This window comes from Cryptotermes secundus, unplaced genomic scaffold (assembly GCF_002891405.2).
Source record: "Cryptotermes secundus unplaced genomic scaffold, Csec_1.0 scaffold318, whole genome shotgun sequence".
NCBI classification, from domain to species: domain Eukaryota; kingdom Metazoa; phylum Arthropoda; class Insecta; order Blattodea; family Kalotermitidae; genus Cryptotermes; species Cryptotermes secundus.
This window is the reverse complement of record NW_019730108.1, coordinates 395,481-413,727: the sequence shown is the minus strand read 5'-3', so window position 1 is coordinate 413,727 and position 18,247 is coordinate 395,481. Positions and strand designations below refer to the sequence as shown.

The window sequence follows — 18,247 nt, the reverse complement described above, 5'->3', positions numbered from 1 at the left end:
CAGGAACTAGACTGTTTACAGAAATGAGATGAGGATGGATATCAGTGTTATGACCAAAATGTCCAGTATTTCATTGCCATCATCCACATGCCCCCCTTTCCCAGTTCCATTGCAAGAGACGTCTCTTATCTGAAGCACCAGTCGATTAGTTATCAACATATATCTTCCAGGGCTTGAAATTTGGCAGAATTTCACGGAGAGTTTATGTGTAGGATTCAGTCAGAATTCACAGTTTTGCTACTTCAGACATCATCACGTTGCCAACTCATGCCAGACAGGTTGTTGTAGCAGTGATTTGGGAAGTCCTCTGTTTGAATCTCAGCAAGGGCACTGGTTATCCTGACTGAGCTTTTCAGTGGTTTTCCTCAGTCCCTCCAAACAAATTCTGTTAAGCCATGATTATTTCCAGATCCTGTCCAGTTAATGTGTAGCCTAGAAATTGACAGCATTGTCAAGTAACCTGTAAAGAAAACGTTGCTAACTGGAGGGAAAGGAGACACAAAGTTAAAGTATGAAATTAACTTAAGTAGAACGAAGTTTATCATATGTGTCCTAACATTGAGCCTTCTCATTCAAATGATGGCAGTTCTGATGCTGTTCTGAGGCTCTCACACTCAAAGGCATATTGTGCAGGTCGTATGAGGCACATGTCCAGCAAGCAGCAGTTCGCATCATCACCGTCAGTGTAGTCTGCATAATGCATTTACTCTCAGTGTTACTCTTGTATCTGGCTGGTGTGGTTTCCTTGTACAAAAGCATTAGAGAAATGCCCTTCATCTTGGAACATGATGTAGGTGGCAATATGCATTCTGTATGCAGATTTCAAAATGGAGATGGTAGTCCCACTATAATGGAATGTGAGCAGTGTTTTCCAAACTGCAGAGTTCCACACTGAAACACTTTATCAACCTTCAAGTTGGTAACAGTTTGGTTTTATGAACCCTTAAGTTGGTAAAAAGGAAGTTGATTTCCTACTCAGTGCTGCATTATGTTAGCTTGACAGAGTCGGTACAGTGATGGGCTATGGGCTGGATGGCCCAGTTTCAGTACGCGGCAGTGCAAGATTTTCTCTTCTCCATAGCATCTACACTGACTCTGGGGCCCACCCAGCCTCCTATACGGTGGGTACTGGGGACGGCGTGGCCAGGGAATGAAGCTGACCACCATCTCCATCTAGGGCCGAGGTCAAGAAAGGTGGAGCTATACCTTCACCCCCTCATATGTCTTCATGGCTTGGCACTGACAACTTTACCTATGCTGTTTTTACTGCGTGAGCTTCATAACGGTGTGGTGGGAGACGGAACTGTTAGTAGGACTTTTCTGTTTCAAATGATTGCACTGTATTTTCCTGAAGTGTGGTCATTGCATCGTGGGACAGCCTGTGTTCCCTGCCACCTGCTGCAAGTCCATGGAATTGCTGCTGTTTAAATGCAGCTGCAGGGTGGCAGGAGAACGCGTTTCCTTGGATTGGTCTAGTGCTTCGGAGAGATGTGCCACTGATGATGTCACGGACTCAGCCCTTCCAGTGCGGGGGAGAAGGGGGAGATGAAAAAGAAGGAGAAGAACTTTGCAATAAATAGATGAGTTGTTGGCAGCACTGTATCAAGGATATCCACCTGAAACAATGAAGATTGTTGCAAGTTAGGTGGTGGTAGAGACTGTCTGCTTAGTTCCAGAGCACTTGATTTTGAGGAACCTACTTTAAATGCCTTATGACATCATTAGTACATGTAGGAATGAATGAAGTCCTGGACCCACACGCACACATGGTGTGTTGGTTACTCTCTGGCTTGGTTGTATTGATGTGGAGCATATGCTAAGTTCTAGAAAGCCATCCCCCCCCTAAAACAATGTACTGTTTATCCTATATTGGACTAATGGTGCATTTGGAACCATCACATTGGGAAGCTGTGAGTTATACGGCCCACAACAGCGCATATGTTTCTTATGACCTGAATGTTACAATGAAGTCTCTGCCAGGAGCCTGTGTGTCATCCTGACTCAGTTTTTGTTTGGCATTGTTTCTTTATTCTGATTTCTTTTAAATAAATTAAAAACCCTTTTCTTCATTTCACGAAGGAGTGGGGGTGCCATTGTTCTTTTTTTGGCGGGGGGGAGGATGGTAAGTGTATTCTTGCTGTACCACATCAGTAAACTTCCTAATTTTCTATGCATCAAATAATTCCAATAAGTTTAAACAAATCTGTTAACACAAAATTAAATCATAACTTACCGATGTCGTCATGCCCATGATCCCCACTGGAATATCCACCTCCACCATGGCCTCCTCCAGAACTTGCAATGCTGTAACTGCTTCCTCCATGACCGCCTCCAAATCCGCCACTGCTGTAACTACTTCCACCGTGACCACCTCCGAATCCGCCACTGATGTAGCTGCTTCCTCCATGGCCACCACCTAATCCACCACTGCTGTAGCTGCTACCACCGTGACCACCTCCGAATCCGCCACTGATGTAGCTGCTTCCTCCGTGACCACCCCCAAATCCGCCACTGCTGTAACTGCTTCCTCCATGACCACCTCCAAATCCACTACTGATGTAGCTGCTACCTCCGTGACCACCTAATCCTCCACCGCTGTAGCTACTTCCTCCGTGACCACCTCCTAATCCGCCACTGATGTAGCTGCTTCCTCCGTGACCACCACCAAATCCGCCACTGCTGTAACTGCTTCCTCCGTGACCACCTAATCCGCCACTGCTGTAACTGCTTCCTCCGTGATCACCTCCAAATCCTCCACTGATGTAGCTGCTTCCTCCGTGACCACCACCAAATCCACCACTGCTGTAACTGCTTCCTCCGTGACCACCTCCAAAGCTTCCAAGACTGTATCCTTTCAGGCTTCCACCACTGGAATATCCGCCTCCGTGACCGCCGCTGTATCCACCGCCACTGCTGTAGCTGCTTCCTCCAAGACTGTATCCTTTCAGGCTTCCACCGCTGGAATATCCACCTCCATGGCCCCCGCTGCTGATTCCTTTGAAACCGCCACTGCTGTATCCACCTCCTAACCCGCCGTGGCCGCCTCCACCAAAGCTGTAACCTGAAACCGACACGCACAAACAACAGAACAACTTAATGTAACTAGTTCTGCCATCTGTGTACAGAGGTCAGTATAAAACGTTCACAGTTTTTATTGGACAGATTGTCAGTACTTGAAATTCCTCAGTGTTTTTATGAGCTGCGTCTAAACCAGACTGCACATTTATGTTTCTGTGTTGTTGCCACCAAGATTAGCGGTCGTTGTGTTTTTCTGATTCTCATACAGAAGCTGTAATCAAATTTAACCCTTGTTCAATTACCTTACATTAAAGTCATTTAATGTGTACCTTTTTTTCTGGGGAATTTGTTAACGCCGTATAGTAAGTCATTTTGCAAGATAACTAGGGTTGGGAGGTTTTGCAGAACTGTGTTGAGCTGAGATAGACTTGAAAGGATTGAGACTAGCTCTTTCTAACGGGCCCAACTGAGTAGGTTTATCCTTCCCTGCCCACCTGAAGACGGAGACAGATCCAGTCTCCGAAACGTCGTGGTCTTCTGTCTTTTACATACCAGACGATGGATGAAGTCCAAAACAAGCCAAAAGAGGTACTGTGTTGAACTGGCTCAGGATAAGGGCCAGTGCCAGGTTTCTATGACGAATCTGATGAATCGATGGGACTCTAACTAGGATGTTTATTAACATCTGAATAACGCAATTGGTCAGTAATAACAGGTATAGTGAGGTTGGCGCCCCTGGGTTTGAACGTCTGTACCATATGTGTAACGTATGCATTGTGTTCGATCATTAGCAGTCTCGGAGAAAGCGTGTGAAACCGGCAGTGAACTGAACCCATCTCGGGCTATTTAGACCACGTTTCCATCACTGTTCAGTGATTTCATTACCGCGGAATGGGGTTTTCTAACGGCGAAATCGTAACATAGCTTGATAAGAAAATGGCAGAGTTGTGTAGTCTGATATAAAGGAAACAATTTAAAACCTGTATCCGGAAATAGGAACGCATTCGCTTGTTTCTGCATGACTCTGCAATAGTTCACTATACCGAGTTTTACATGCCGCCGGCTTTTCGTCAAAAAGGGGACTACCCGTCTGTATACAAGGTTAAAAATTCGACGTTCGCTGGACCAGCTTTCTTGAAACTGAATTGACAGCCGTTTCTAAAATGTATTATGGTGTCATACTCTTGTTCGGTAAAAGGCAAAGAAGAAAGTAGCGTAGTTGGTTGAGGTACTATGCTACAAGCCAGAAGGTCGCGGATTCGAGTCCCGATGAGGTGGATTTTTTCAGTTTACCTAATCCTTCCAGCCGCACTAAGAGAAATGAGTACCAGGAATCTTCCTGGGGGGTAAAGGCTGGCCGGCGCGTAAGGCTGACAACCTTACCGCCATCTGTGAGCCGATTGTTTAGAAAATTTTGGAGACTCGACGTCTCACAACCCAATGGGCCTTCACAGCCTGTTACATGGGACAGCTTTACCTTGTCTTTTAATGGCACTAACGAAAGACCAAAGCCAACAGTTTTCCATGTCACGTTATGTTAATTCTAACAGTACTCCTCGTGAATATGTTATCGGTTAAAACAGTACAACTGTTGTATTGGCCTTTTCTAGAAAATTTAATAGTCCTTTCTTTTGCTCAGATGACCGCAACAATGGTCAATAAGTGAGCGGAGGGTCAAAGAGAAAGTGACATGTTACGTACTTGAATTGTATGCAGTTTACTTTAATGGCTATGGCTACATACGAGAGAAATGAAAGTATAACCTTCACTTATGTTTCAGTAGCAATAATATTAAATTGTTTCGAAAGCTTGCCACGTGGCTGCAAGCGAATTACAATGAAACCAGTGTTGATATGCTCGCGCAGCCCGAGTGGCAAGGAAATTTCAAGCAACCAAGTTCTATTTGTATTTCAGCACCGTGTGTTTTAACAGAGTAAAGAAACAGATCTATCGGATCCGTTGTGCATATGAAAAGAAGCCAGGATTTGTGGGGGTGGAGCATGTTTTTCGTCTTCTGCCCTTCCCGGGAATCGAAACACAACCGTGCAGCCCGCAGTCTCTTAACAAGCATCCGATTTAAGAGGTAAGGCGCGATAGTAACAATACGCCATGTATAATATTGTCACGTATCTGGAGCGTGACTGTAGACGGGGTTTGGAGATGCAGTCGGCTTTATTGGACTCTTTTGATACAACGCGTGACTACATTTTACAGTTCACTATTACACATTAATTTCCACAGTCACGTCTTCACTAGCCGTTGCTCGGTAGCGGCTACCAACGGCCGACGTTCCGCTTCCTCTGGGTCCCCAAACTGTCCCCATGCCTCAGTTACCAGCTTCTCACATGAACAACTCACAACAACTGAACCCCAGCAGTCCTCTAACAAACCAACTATCTCATCTCAGAGTTACTTTATGACTGGAAATTTGCTGCCAAGCTGCTTGAGGCTCATAACCAGAATGTTTTCCAACTAAACCCTTAACGGTTATAGTCCTCTCTGACGAGAAGATGGGTTTGTCTCTTCCGAATATGCTTCACCTTTGTCGAGTGTTAGGTATTGTATATATAGCGTGTTACTGAAAATTCTTCCATCTTCTGCCAGTCAAGGCTTTGCAAGGCAGGTCATGTCTATCTTACTTATCGTATGCTACAACGGCAGATTAGTCACTTGAACGGTCGTACGTTTGACGGCCGCCAAGTTTAAGCCTCTTGTATTTTCATGGCATCCATTGGCCAGCATTTTGATAACCGTGATACAGTCTTCTGGGTTCAGTGACAACATGAGCAGATGCGGCATGGCCATGTTTGGAAACCGGAGCAGGTCACATGCCACCTGCTGTGGATCAGATCCATGTGACACGATGAATCTGCACTAGTTTCGTGCGAGAGTTTCCTAGGGATTGTAGTTGCAGATCTGTGTGGCGTCACGTCGTCAGGGCCCTTTTCTGTGATCCTCCTCGAGCGGTAACAAAATGGCAGCTGTGCAAGGCAGACTGTCTCCATTCTTCCTCAAAGGTTCGTACGGTTTTGTTGGTGTCCGTGTATCACTTCACTTGTAGTCGTAGCTCTCAATATTTCTCTTGTTATGGATTTCTTTCGATAAAATGTGAAAAAGCTAAAGTTGTCCCCGTGCTTAATTAATTAAACACCACGCCGTAAAGGTGTGTATGGGAATGGCGGTATAGCTCCACAATTCTTGACCTCCGCACTAGATCGAGGTGAGTGGTCATCTTCACGCCCCGGCCTGTTTACCCCCGGTGCAAGAACTCCCGGTACACATTGGCTAATGAAGCGCGAGTGGTATTAGCGTTATTGCGCTCCCTATAATTTCTGCAATTCATTTGGTTTCAATTATATATTACTATATAATAACATAATTAGTTTAGAGGTCAGCGTCGATGTCGTGAAACTATATTAACGTTGGCAGAATGTGTATAGTACTTAAAGAATAAGTTATTTTCGAAGGAAGGAAATTAGTAGTAGTAGTACGTAAAATTTTTATTTGATCTAGAGAGATAAGATGGGGTGTTGTGGACTGGATTGATCTGGCTCAGGATAGGTACTGGTAGAGGCCTCTTGTGAGTACGGTAATGAACCTTCGGGTTCCGCCAGAGTTAGGAAGTTCTTGAGTAGCTGCGCAACTGACGGCTTCTCAAGAAGGGCTCAGCTCATGGAGTTAGTGCAGGACCACACAATTGCGCTAATGCGTACGTCACGCTAGGAACAGGCGGTTTGTGAGACTGCAAGTCCACGCGGCTGTTGAGTGTGTTTCGTGCTTCGCGTAGTGGAGCCTTCTCTCCTGTTAGCCCCCCCCCCCATGCGTGGAGAAGCTTGCTGTGAGAAGTGTCACTGTTGCACGAAGGCATGTGACCATGAAAGCTGCCACCTTGACCCGGAGGACGAGGCTGTGAGAGACCTTGGGCTTGTTCTCACTTCCTGGAAAGTGACCGGCACTTTCCCGCCTCTCCCCCCCCCCGCAACAACATTTTCTGCACCTCGCTATGTACGAATACACACACACACACACACACACTGTAGAGAGTCGATTAAAGGTAAACAAAATAATTGAAGTTGTCCCTGTGCTTAACAAATTAAATACTAGGCCATGAAGAGGTATTGGGGAGTGGATGTATACACCCACGTTCTCTTGACCTCGGCACTAGCAGGAGATGAGCGGTCAGCTTGACGCCCCGGCCGCTTTACACCCCTCCGGGGAAGAGCCCCAGGAACCCATTGGATAGGCTGGGTGGGCCCCGTAGCCGGTCTGAACGACATGGAGAAGTGAAAATTCTTGCCCCTACCGGGACTCCAACTCCTACCCCTTGGTCGACCAGCCCATAGCCAATCACTATACCGACTGAGCCATCCCGGTAGAAAGCCGATTATCCTAATTAATTAGTAACAAAGCACTTCAGATAGTCTGAAATTTGGATAATTGAATTGAATTCCTATCCACGGAAAACACTTCTTAATGTACAGTACTGTTATTCTAATACTAAAAAACTGCTGAAACAGATGAAATGTGAGAAATTAATAAATGCAGTTACACATTAACGTTATAAAGCAATTCGAGTAGTCGGCCTTCTGCTGTGTATATACTACCACAGTCAATAAGTTCGTGGAATGGCCGCAAAGCGGGAGTTTCCTGTCAATATGTTTCAGCGATGTTTTCGGCAGCGATATCAACGTTAGCAGACTTGCATAGCGGCCAACAGCAACTATTTTGAGGGCAGATGTGGATCTGTTAAGTGTATGTGAATACCTTGTAATGTGATGCGATAAAACGACATTCCACGAACTTAATGACTCTACGACGTATGTTGCTTGGTTTATTCAGAGGCGCTTTGACGGTTGTGGAATAACAGGACGCTGTTGCCAAGGCAACCCTGCGTGGAGGCGGGATACAATACCTCCACTGTAGCCCTGCGAGTCGTAGGGGGCGACGAAAAGGGAACCCAGTGCCCGGTAGTATAACTTGGCCACGTAAATACTCGGGAGCACTACGCTACAAGCCGGAAGGTGGCGGGTTCGATTCCCGATTAAGTGGATTTTTCAAGTTACCTGATCATTCCAGCCGCACTATGGCCCTGGGGTGGACTCAGCCTCTAACAGAAATGAGTACCAGGAAGATTCCTGGGGATAAAGGGCGGCCGACGCCTAAGGCTGACAACCTCATCGCCATCTGTGAGTCGATTTTCTAGAAAATATGTGAGCCTCGACGTCTGACAACCCTATGGACCTTCACGGAGTGTGACAGGGATATCTTTACCTTTTTTTGCATAAATACTCATACAGGGACCTGGTCCTCCAGGAGGGGGGTTGGACGCAGGGCTGACGACTTGCGAAACGCACGGAAGTGACAGCCGGATGCAGTATGGCAAACTCTCCTAAGGAAGGCTGTGCCGTGATGATTGCTGGTAGGAAGCAGCCCCGAAATTATTCAACATGTTCGCAGCGAGTTGCGCATTGGGAATTTGTGGGCTGGCGAATTTAATTTTGACGTTTATCGGCCCAGTAGAGCGCAAGTAAGCGTGAGTCATGTTCTGGTTCCTATGTGTGCAGCAATACCCATGTCATACTTACGTTTACATATTTACAACTTCTTTTAGCCCATTTTTTTAAAGTAGGCTTATGCAATCTCCATGCTGTCTGTGTATATCCCGCCCCCCGTTAGTCTTTGAATACCCGAACCAGTGCGTATGAAACTGGGCGTGTGTATCACGGCACCTGAGCCCGTCTCAACGGCGTACTTCATAAATTCCTCCCATCGGTCTGTGTGCCTGTATATGTATTCCCGTATCGTTGCTAGGCAACGGCTCGGTAAAGACGTTCCCGCAAAAAAGATTTATTGTAGACGTTTTCTATGCGGTCCGTGTCGTATGAAAGGAAAGTGCGCGATTAGTTCTTCCAAGAACTTCTTGTTCTCCTTGTACTGACCGAAAACTATGACGTGTTGTTACTTTCGCTGCACAATCTCAGCTGGGATCGATCGCGTTCTGTGGAAGTGTGAGTCATGACAGAAATTAACCGAATGAAATGCAGACGAGAAGAGAAAGCAGAGAGAAAGGAAGATCTAGTTAGGGATGTTATTGGAGGCGGTGAACCAGTCAAGTTACTTGTGGAACCAAAAATTCGCCATGTCGGCAGTAGCGCCTGCGCACTAATGTAGGCGTCATGTGTGGGAGGTTCTCTTTGTGAAAACCTCTCACTTTTGGGGTTAATAAACGAATCCTTGTCAACTGAAAGCGTTATGAAGCGTCGCATGGAATAATGATTGTGAGTTTCAAACTGAGAATGATGTAGAAGAGGCAAATCGTGGCCCATGTCACGACACTAACATGTGAGGCTGAGAGCAAAGGGGCGAGAATATTTGGGCACAGGGGGGAGGGGAGGACAGCGTAATGAAGGCCTGCATAATTTTAAACTTCACCAGACAAAATCGGTATGAACATATTGAGGAGGATGAGATGGGCAGGGCGTATAGCACGGATGGCGAGATAAGATATGCATACAGAGATGTGGTCGGAAAACTTGAAAGCAAGAGGCCGCTTGGAATACCTAAGCGTAGATGGGAGGATACGTAGCTTGAAGCAATGGGGTGACAAGTTGTGTGGACTGGATTCATCTGGCTCAGGATAGGGATCAGTGACGGGCTTTTGTGAGCATGGCAGTGGACGTTCCGGTTGCATAAAGAGGTGGGGATGTTTTTGACTAGCTGAGAGACTATCAGTCTACGGTTCTCAGTGCATGTAGAATGCAGCCCTGAACCAAGATAAGCATATGTGATTATTAAAGAAGTTAACTGATGAAATTTGGATTAAGTTGGCTGAAACTTAGTACTTACTTCCATGTGATGGCGGCTCGGAGAGCACGTGACCAATGGCTAACAGCAGGGGAACCACGAGACACACCTGCAAACAATATCACGTGACGGTATAATCATTACAGCAAAGGCGAGAGAGTGTGGCCGGAAGGTGAAGCTAGCCGTAGTGCCCACGTTAATAATGCGCGGATCTCTGCCTCCACGCGTCCATACATCTTCATGTCGTGACGCTGAAGCATGCATTGCTGCGCTGCATTCAGTTTGCTGTTTATTTAACTACGTTCTCATCGCATGAAACTGTTTGGCGTCGAATTGTTGCATGTGTGGAAGGAAGTGGTCGTGGCCAGATCTGAGGTACTGTCAGGATTGTCGGTGTCCGTGCCGAGATGCGAACCTGGCCCCTCCCGCATCGCCCTGCCAACTGCATATGTTACATGACGTCACGTTAGATTGTGGGCAATCAATTGGGAAGAGTGGCGTAGCCCACTGTACACCGTATCCCGGAACTTATATGAATAGCAAACTAACTAAATTCATGAGAAGCTTATAGTTTCTCAGATGGTAAAGAAATTCACAGCATTTTATGAAACTCGAATGTTCATTACCGTCTTCACAAGAGCAAGGGGGCGAGAATATTGGGGCACATGGGGGAGGGGAGGACAGCGTAATGAAGGCCTGCATTATTTTAAAGTTCACCAGACAGAATCAGGATGAACATACAGATATTAAGGAGGATGAGATGGGCAGGGCGTATAGCAATCTGGTCCATATTATGAGCCTAATGAATCCAATCCATGCCCTGCCGTCCTAGTTCTCTCATCTAAGAATATGTCTTGCCGGTGCCCATATCTACCTACTGAAAATTTATATAAACTTGTCCACTCTCCTATGCATGCTGCGTGCCCTCTTCATATAATTCATTTCCTCCAGCCCCTGTTACCTCCTCCCTCTTAGGTCCAGCTATTCTCCTCAGCACCCTTTGCTCAGACAATCTTGGTCTGTGCCCCCCCCACGGTCCTTAATTTGAGAGCCCAAGCTTCATACTCATACGAAACAACGGAGAAAATTACGTTTTGGGATAACAGAAGGGAAAACTAGCCTGCTCCTGACTTCCCCGTGGTCTGTCATGTGCCTCCCAAGCGTAAGTTTGCCACTCCCTGCACTGCTGAGGAGACGCACTGATGCTTAGGCACCACGCCACGGGGAAGTGTCGGAGAAGTTGCCGCCACTTCACGGGATTACTTATGCGCTGCTTAGTCAGAGCTAATCCCAGTGCCGTTAAATAAATACGAATATGTGTAGTGGAGGGGGAAGTCTATTTGTGTTTTCGATAAATTGAAGTCATGACGGCTGGTGAACGCAAGGCTGCAAATAATAGATTTGGAAATATGTGTACTCCAGTATTAAACAGACACACTTTATTTGCCATTTGGAGCCCGAAGCTCATGCAAGCTTGAATAGCATTTGAAGATTCAGTCCGTACCTCACAGGGAACATTACGTCTCCACTACAGAGCCCAAACGGTTAATGCTGTTTAGGGAAACCGTCGCTGTTTACTGTGAGAACCATAGGGAACACACAGATACACTGTGTGGGCAGAATGCAGAGTTTTGGTATGTTAAAGCGGGTGGTACATATAGTTACCACTGGAATTTAAGAACTTAAGCATAATTCCACCAGTAACTGGAGCAAGTCGACATCGACTGAGAACAGAATTATTTAAAGGCAGACTGATACACGTACACTTGGAAGTTTTTCAGAACGTAACTGACATTGGAATGAATATAGTCAGTAGCCCTGCTAAGCATAGAACGCCTCTGTGGTTCCTTGACGTTCCAGAAACACGTGTAAACTCCGGAATTTCAGAAGTTTTTGAACTCACCCGATGATCCATGTTGTGGAGTGCGTTCAGATCCTGCGTGGCGGTGACTGTGTTCACTTATCTCCTTGTTCAGCCCTTTATATTGCGATGACCTTGTTGAGTACCCACGGCGGAGGGAGATTCAGGCCCCTTCTCTTACGGGGAAAGTGCCCCTTCTGGAGGTCAGCGATAGGGTTGCCGGTGGACTAGTTCCAGTGACGTGTCACTCACTCACTACTTTCTTTTCTCCCACTTTGAACCGTCTCCCGGATGCAGTCGGGATCCGAGGGGGAGGGGACTGAGGAGGCTTCTCTGAACTTTCAGTTTTTGTTCAATATTCGTTGCGTTGGTTATGAGTCGTGTAACCATCCGATGTACTCCGGGGCATGGCCATTGCTTTCGCAAACAGGTCAGTATTTTCTAAAAGATTGCAGTTAGTATGCGTGGGACGGGTGCGCAAACTACGTGTTGAGTCACACGCTCACTGTCCCTTCTCTCAAATATAAGAAGATTTAATTTAATATTATAGAGTCGCGACAATTCAGTCAGTGTAGTATCTAGGCTATGTGATTGGCGACCACGGGATCGGGGTTCCATTTCCACCAGAAGCAGACAGCGTCCAGACCAGCCCTGGGGCTCACCCAGCCTCCTCTCCGGTGGCTGCAGCAAAGTGGCTGGGACTTGCAGCTGACCACACACTTCCACCCACTGCCGAAGTTAAGAGTGCCCCAATGACATTGTACTTAACTAGGTACAGGGACAATGTTTGCCTCTATTATCTCGTCCTGGGATTGAAATGGCTCCCTCTCATGGACCCGGCAGAGGAAGTTTCATGTTTTCACCTGATGACGGCAGCAGAGCCAGCTTCCGTAACGTTATGTTTCTTTAACCACGGCAAGAATATGTCAAACATCAGTTAAACATCCCGGATTTAGGCAAGCAGCCAGGCTTTCTGCCCGTCAGTGCGCTAACAAGAATGCCTGTCCTTAGTCGCCCTGGCTGATTTCGGTTTCGTACCTTAAAATTATGCCCCGCGTGGAGGCGGGTTCGAGTACCTCCAGCGTAAGGGCCGCGCCATAGCTCAAGCGGTTAATCGCTGGCTTCCCACTGCGGTGGCCCGAGTTCGATCCCGGGTTTGGTCAAGTGGGATTTGTGGTGGACAAAGTGGCGCTGGGGCAGGTTTTCTCCGAGTACTTCGGTTTCCCCTGCCAATCTTCATTCCACCAAATTCTCCATCATCATAATCACCCGGGGCAGGTACAATAGGCCAATCAGTGGCTGCCGTGCCTAGTGGACCCAACTGGACTCCACCCCCCACCTCCAGCGTAGCCCAGCGAGTCGAAGAGGACGACTGAAAGGGAACCCGGCGCCTAGGGGTATAACTGAACCACAGAAATACAGGGACCTGGTCCTCCAGTCTGGGGGGGTTGGACGCAAGGCTACGACCTTGCTCTGTAAAAAAGAATACTGTTGCGAAATCCAAAGAAGTGATAACCGTATGCACTGTGGCAGAATCTTCTAAGGAAGGCCATGGCTCAAAGGGGCTGCTTTTCCAATGATTATTATTGTTATTATTATGAGTACGTTTTCGAAGTTGCTTATTTAGCAGTTGATCTTAACTTCCATAACATCATTACAAGAAAAAAGAAAGTCACTGCATTGTAACAGATTTGTTTTATTCTTTTAATCCAGTGCTGAATCAAGAATATGGAGCTACACTTGGACCCCCCATACTTCTTCATGGCATGATGCTTAATTAATTAAGCAGAGGGACAGTTTACATTTTTACGTTTTTTTTAAGCTAGGCCACAATATTTCACTCTCGCGTGTTTCGCGTCAGACATGCGTAACTCATGCAGTCGTTAGGCGCCGGAATATATGAACCAAAAAGAAACGCATTTTGTAATTAAGTTATTGCACGGACATTACATAGAAACTTTCGGTTTGTGTGACGTCACACAGCAATCGCCCCATGTTGCCCCATCATCCCCTCACGTCTCCCGTCTGGCTGCTTTCTCACACGCACAGAATCTTCTCTTCAGTATCTCAACATGGGGACAGCCGTTTCCTCTGCCATTACAGAGCGCAGATAAACTCTTATCGTCTTCTGACACGCCGTGACCTGCAGCACACTCACGAGCTTCGTAGCGTGCACTTGAAATGGTTGCCTTTCTCGCACAGAGACCGTCAATAAATATGTCGGAATGACAACATTTGAATTCTGATTCTTGTAACCATGTGAAAACGCGAACTGAAAGAAACTTTAACATGGCTCAGTGTGGAGACCAGCAATACTAACTGAGCTATTTCGTGGTTTTCTTCAGCCCTCAGGTAAATGCCGAGACAATGCCTAAAACTATGCCACCGCCGCTTCCTTCCACACGGTTTCAAATATATTATTCACTAACTGTTCTGCCATAGGACGTTGCTTATTCTGAGCTGCTAACTAAGTAACAGTAAAGAGGTTGGTCTAGAAGTAAACGCAGATAAAACTAAGTATATGTTGCTGGCTCGTCACCACAATGCAGAACAAAATCATGACATAAAGAGAACTAACAGGTGCTTTGAAAATATGGCACAATCCAAATATTTCGACCCTGAAGATGGAAGCGACATGTTCTTCCGAAATCCCGGTTGACTTTCAACGGACTACATGGCATTATAACACAGAAGATACAACCCTCCAAGCAACAATTCACTGTAAGAATTTTTCAAACAATTTTGTTCTAAGCACATTGAAAGCAGCACGGCACGTTCTTCGTTGTTAGTAGTTCATGCTTTTACCGCTTGGAAGCGCCACCCACCTAAGGACAAAAGTCCAACTGTGGAAACGGTCAAGCGGTATCTACTTTCCCCTACGTCAGATGCCGTGGATGCCGTAGATTGCCTGATGCACAGTTTTCAGCGCAGATTCACGCTGAGATGCCGAAGCGCGAGTTCCTGCCGCCTTTTCCTGTACCACATGTGTAATGTAGCTTCACGGGGTCGCTTTCTATAGAATGGGGTTATGCTCATTGTTTCTGAGCTAACAGCCGGAAATGTGAATTTTGATGGCTGTGAAAGTGTGCGGAAATACTTTTATAAAATATTTTAATTCGAAAAATAATTGGAAATTACAGTTTGAAAGGAACTCCTTTAGGTGTCCAGTGGTGAGATTTTGTAAACACGGAGTTGTGCGTTCGGGCTGAATCAATCCAAGTGAGACACACACGAACAATTCATCTCTTCTGGGACTCTGATGTACACCGTCTACCCCACGGATGCAGACAGCGCAGCGGGTGGTTGGCCTGAGAGCGTTTCCTGATATTTAAAACTAAATGGCTGAAAGATGTGGTCACCTCGTTTTGCTCTTCATGCCTTACTGCAAGGCACCCAGCACCTGCTCTGGGGCCCATCCAACTTCCTATTCATTGGACATCAGGGGCTCTTTCCTGAGGATAAAGCGGCTGGGATGTGTAGCTGAATCACCTCCAACTAGTGCCGAACTTGCCTCAGAATAGTTGTTCCATAATTCGTCCATTAGCTTATACAGGATGTAACCGAAAGGTGCGGACGAACTCTGGGCACGAAGAGAAAATGGCCGTTTCAGTATGTTTCCGAGAACATTTGGTCTGTGAGCCATAGCTGAATGAATACTGTATAGACCCCAGCAGCAGGTCAGCATCAATGTGTGGGCAGGGACTGTTCGGTAGACCCGCATGTATAGCCACATCGGCTTACAGGCACCCACTTACATGATCTGCAAGAGCTACTGGGTACACGCATGCTGGTGCTCCGTGCTGTGCGAGATGTTCTCATGGCCGATGGGTAGGTAGAGGAGGACCCACTGCATGGGTAGCCACATCGGCTTACAGGCACCCACTTACATGATCTGCAAGAGCTACTGGGTACATGCATGCTGGTGCTCCGTGCTGTGCGAGATGTTCTCATGGCCGATGGGTAGGTAGAGGAGGACCCACTGCATGGGTAGCCACATCGGCTTACAGGCACCTACTTACATGATCTGCAAGAGCTACTGGGTACATGCATGCTGGTGCTCCGTGCTGTGCGAAATGTTCTCATGGCCGATGGACAGGTAGAGGAGGACGCACTGCGCGACCTCCACGCTCCTGTGGGGACACCTCACAGCCCTTGTGTATGCAGACACTTCACATCGCAGTGTCGACGCCTGTCAGACTCTCAGCAACAGCCTCTGCATCTCTGCACGGATGCGGCGTGTCAGGGCATGCACTGAATCTCATGGAGGGCTTTTCGAGTGATTATTGTAAATGTACTCTTAACTCGCAAATAAAGTGTTTCGGGACACATGTTCGTATGGACACTTGTTCTCATGCCAGATTTTGTCCGCGGTGTTCAGTTACAGCCTGCATAGGGCCGCGCCATAGCTCAAGCGGTTAGTCGCTGGATTCCCACCGCCGCGGCTCGGGTTCAAACCCTGTCTGGTCAAGTGGGATTTGTGGTGGACAAAGTGGCGCTGGTGTAGGTTTTCTCCGAGTACTTCGGTTTCTCCTGCCGATCTTCATTCCACCAAATTCTCCATCATCATAATCACCCGGAGCAGGTACAATAGGCCAACCAGTGGCCGCCGTGCCGAGTGGAACCAACTGGACTGCACCCCCCCACTATGCGTAATACAGCCAGCATATCGTAACACACGAAACGGTCATCAAACCACTGACCGTTGTGTAGACGGCCGCAATACCAGTAACAACTATACGCAACTTATTCTTCTGAGAGCGCTACAGTCCGTGGTGAACCTCGTCCTCTTACGGTTGCTCTGCATTGGTCCCGGTACTGTGGCTTTCGTTTCCAGCTTCAAATGCTATTGTCGTCACCTGACAGCAGGTTTCATTATACATAACAGGATGCAAAATATAAAAAATAGTAGAATAGTAGGAGAAAAAGGAAAGTCATGAGAGACATTTATCTTTGGGGGAGAACGAGCTTCTGTTTTTGAAGAGGTAAGAAGCAGTGACTTTGAGACAAAAGCAGCGGAATTTTAATTCCATACTTTGGAAAGTTAATTGGATAGCCTCCGCGGAAAATGGTTTAATTCGGATTGTTTTAAATCGCGATGACTGACTCTTCTGGGTCCCAAACCCTGCTTTGAAGAGCCGGCAGCTAGCATGTTTTCTCTAAGGCTGAAACCGGTTGGGTCAGCGCGACGTTTGCCAAGACCTGTCCTCGCATTCAGTGCACCGCAGTTCGTCACTGCAGTGTCGTCTTTTTGTCTGACATTTCAAACAACTCGTCCGGCTTCAAGAGTTTCATTTTCTCATGCTACATTTTTAGCCTACTTTCATTATTAAAAAAAATAGAGGAGGCTTTTCTCTGTATATCTGTGTACCCACTCTCCTCTCGCCAGCGACTTTTGAATGCCTGAACCAATCTTTATGAAACTTGGTATGGATAGCATGGCACCCGAACCCTTAAGCGGTTGTCTCTAGGCTCCCAAAGCTGTCAGGCAGTAAATATGGTAGTGTGTCCCGTGGAACTCGACACCAGAACTCACTGTGCTGTCGTGAGCCAGCAGCAGTCTACTGTACAGAACTATCGTAGCTAGGTAACAGCTCGGTAAACACGCTCCTGCTGCAACGAAGAATTGTTGAAGACGCCGTTTTCTATGTGCTCCCTGTCGTGTCGAAAGAAAGTAGTCGATTAGTTCTTACCATAATTTATTTTTATGTTCTTCTTTCAAAGGGGTCTCCAATTTATAATGACGATTTTTCACTTTCGTTAAAAAAGGCATAACACACATAATACCGCCATATCCGTTCATCCATCCCCCATAAAAATATTGAACAAAAAATTATTTTCGTAAAAATTGGTATAGACATGACAATTGTTGTCTTCTGAATTGTGACGTCGTGTAGTTTGGTGAATCGTTACAAACGTTTGGGAGGAAAACATGGTCTCCTACTTACTGACGCTTCTATTCCTCTTTTATATCTATCATCCCACGCCTCGATGCCAAAGTCTGTTATTTGTAAGGACTGAACATCGAGACAAATGGAATTATCATAGCTCGCGTTTCGAAACTTCCAACAATTGAAGACTGCCACTTCTCACTCTATGAAAGTGTGACGTGTTGCGTTATGCAGATTTCTCATTCAGAGACAGAGATAATTGTAGGGAGGTGCTTTGCGGCTGTATCGCAGTCTCCAGATGAAGCGGTATTCCACACCGAAACAGACTTCCGATGTATTGCAACGACCCACCAGTCCAAACAGAAATCCACAGCAAGTTCGCTCGCCATCTGATTACTGTTTGTAATTTGGTGCAGACCTAACACTAACTTTCAAAACAATAAATCTATGTAACGAATCTTCGGGTGTCATGAAACACGGGGAATTTCTAGGCTACCTGAGACAGTAGTGGCTCCTCAAGGAGGACTCTGACTCGTAGTCAGTCAGTCATTTACTTAGTTATAGATCAAATATTAGGAAAATCGTAGATGAAAATGGTAAAGGAAACAATTGAAAATATAATAGGCTTTGCCATTATTTTCTCTCGTCGCATTTGTTTTGACGTAGTAAAATGAAA

At 46.5% G+C, this 18,247-nt stretch overlaps 1 protein-coding gene across 2 annotated transcripts; it reads right to left on the bottom strand.

Annotated features, from left to right (window-relative positions):
* Positions 1-1,083: 1,083 nt before the first annotated feature.
* Positions 1,084-11,763, bottom strand: LOC111866134 (loricrin). 2 transcript variants are annotated; one of them, XM_023854782.2, is made up of 5 exons: positions 11,726-11,763; positions 9,865-9,931; positions 2,828-3,061; positions 2,234-2,704; positions 1,084-1,616 (listed from the first exon to the last, which is right to left on the bottom strand). In XM_023854782.2, exons 1-5 carry the CDS (start codon positions 11,735-11,737, stop codon positions 1,603-1,605), a joined length of 798 nt encoding a protein of 265 aa, XP_023710550.1. In that variant the 5' UTR covers positions 11,738-11,763; the 3' UTR covers positions 1,084-1,602. The 2 variants fall into 2 exon arrangements, with proteins under 2 accessions (XP_023710550.1, XP_023710549.1); XM_023854781.2 differs by having other exon boundaries at positions 2,234-3,061.
* Between the last annotated feature and the right edge of the window lie 6,484 nt (positions 11,764-18,247).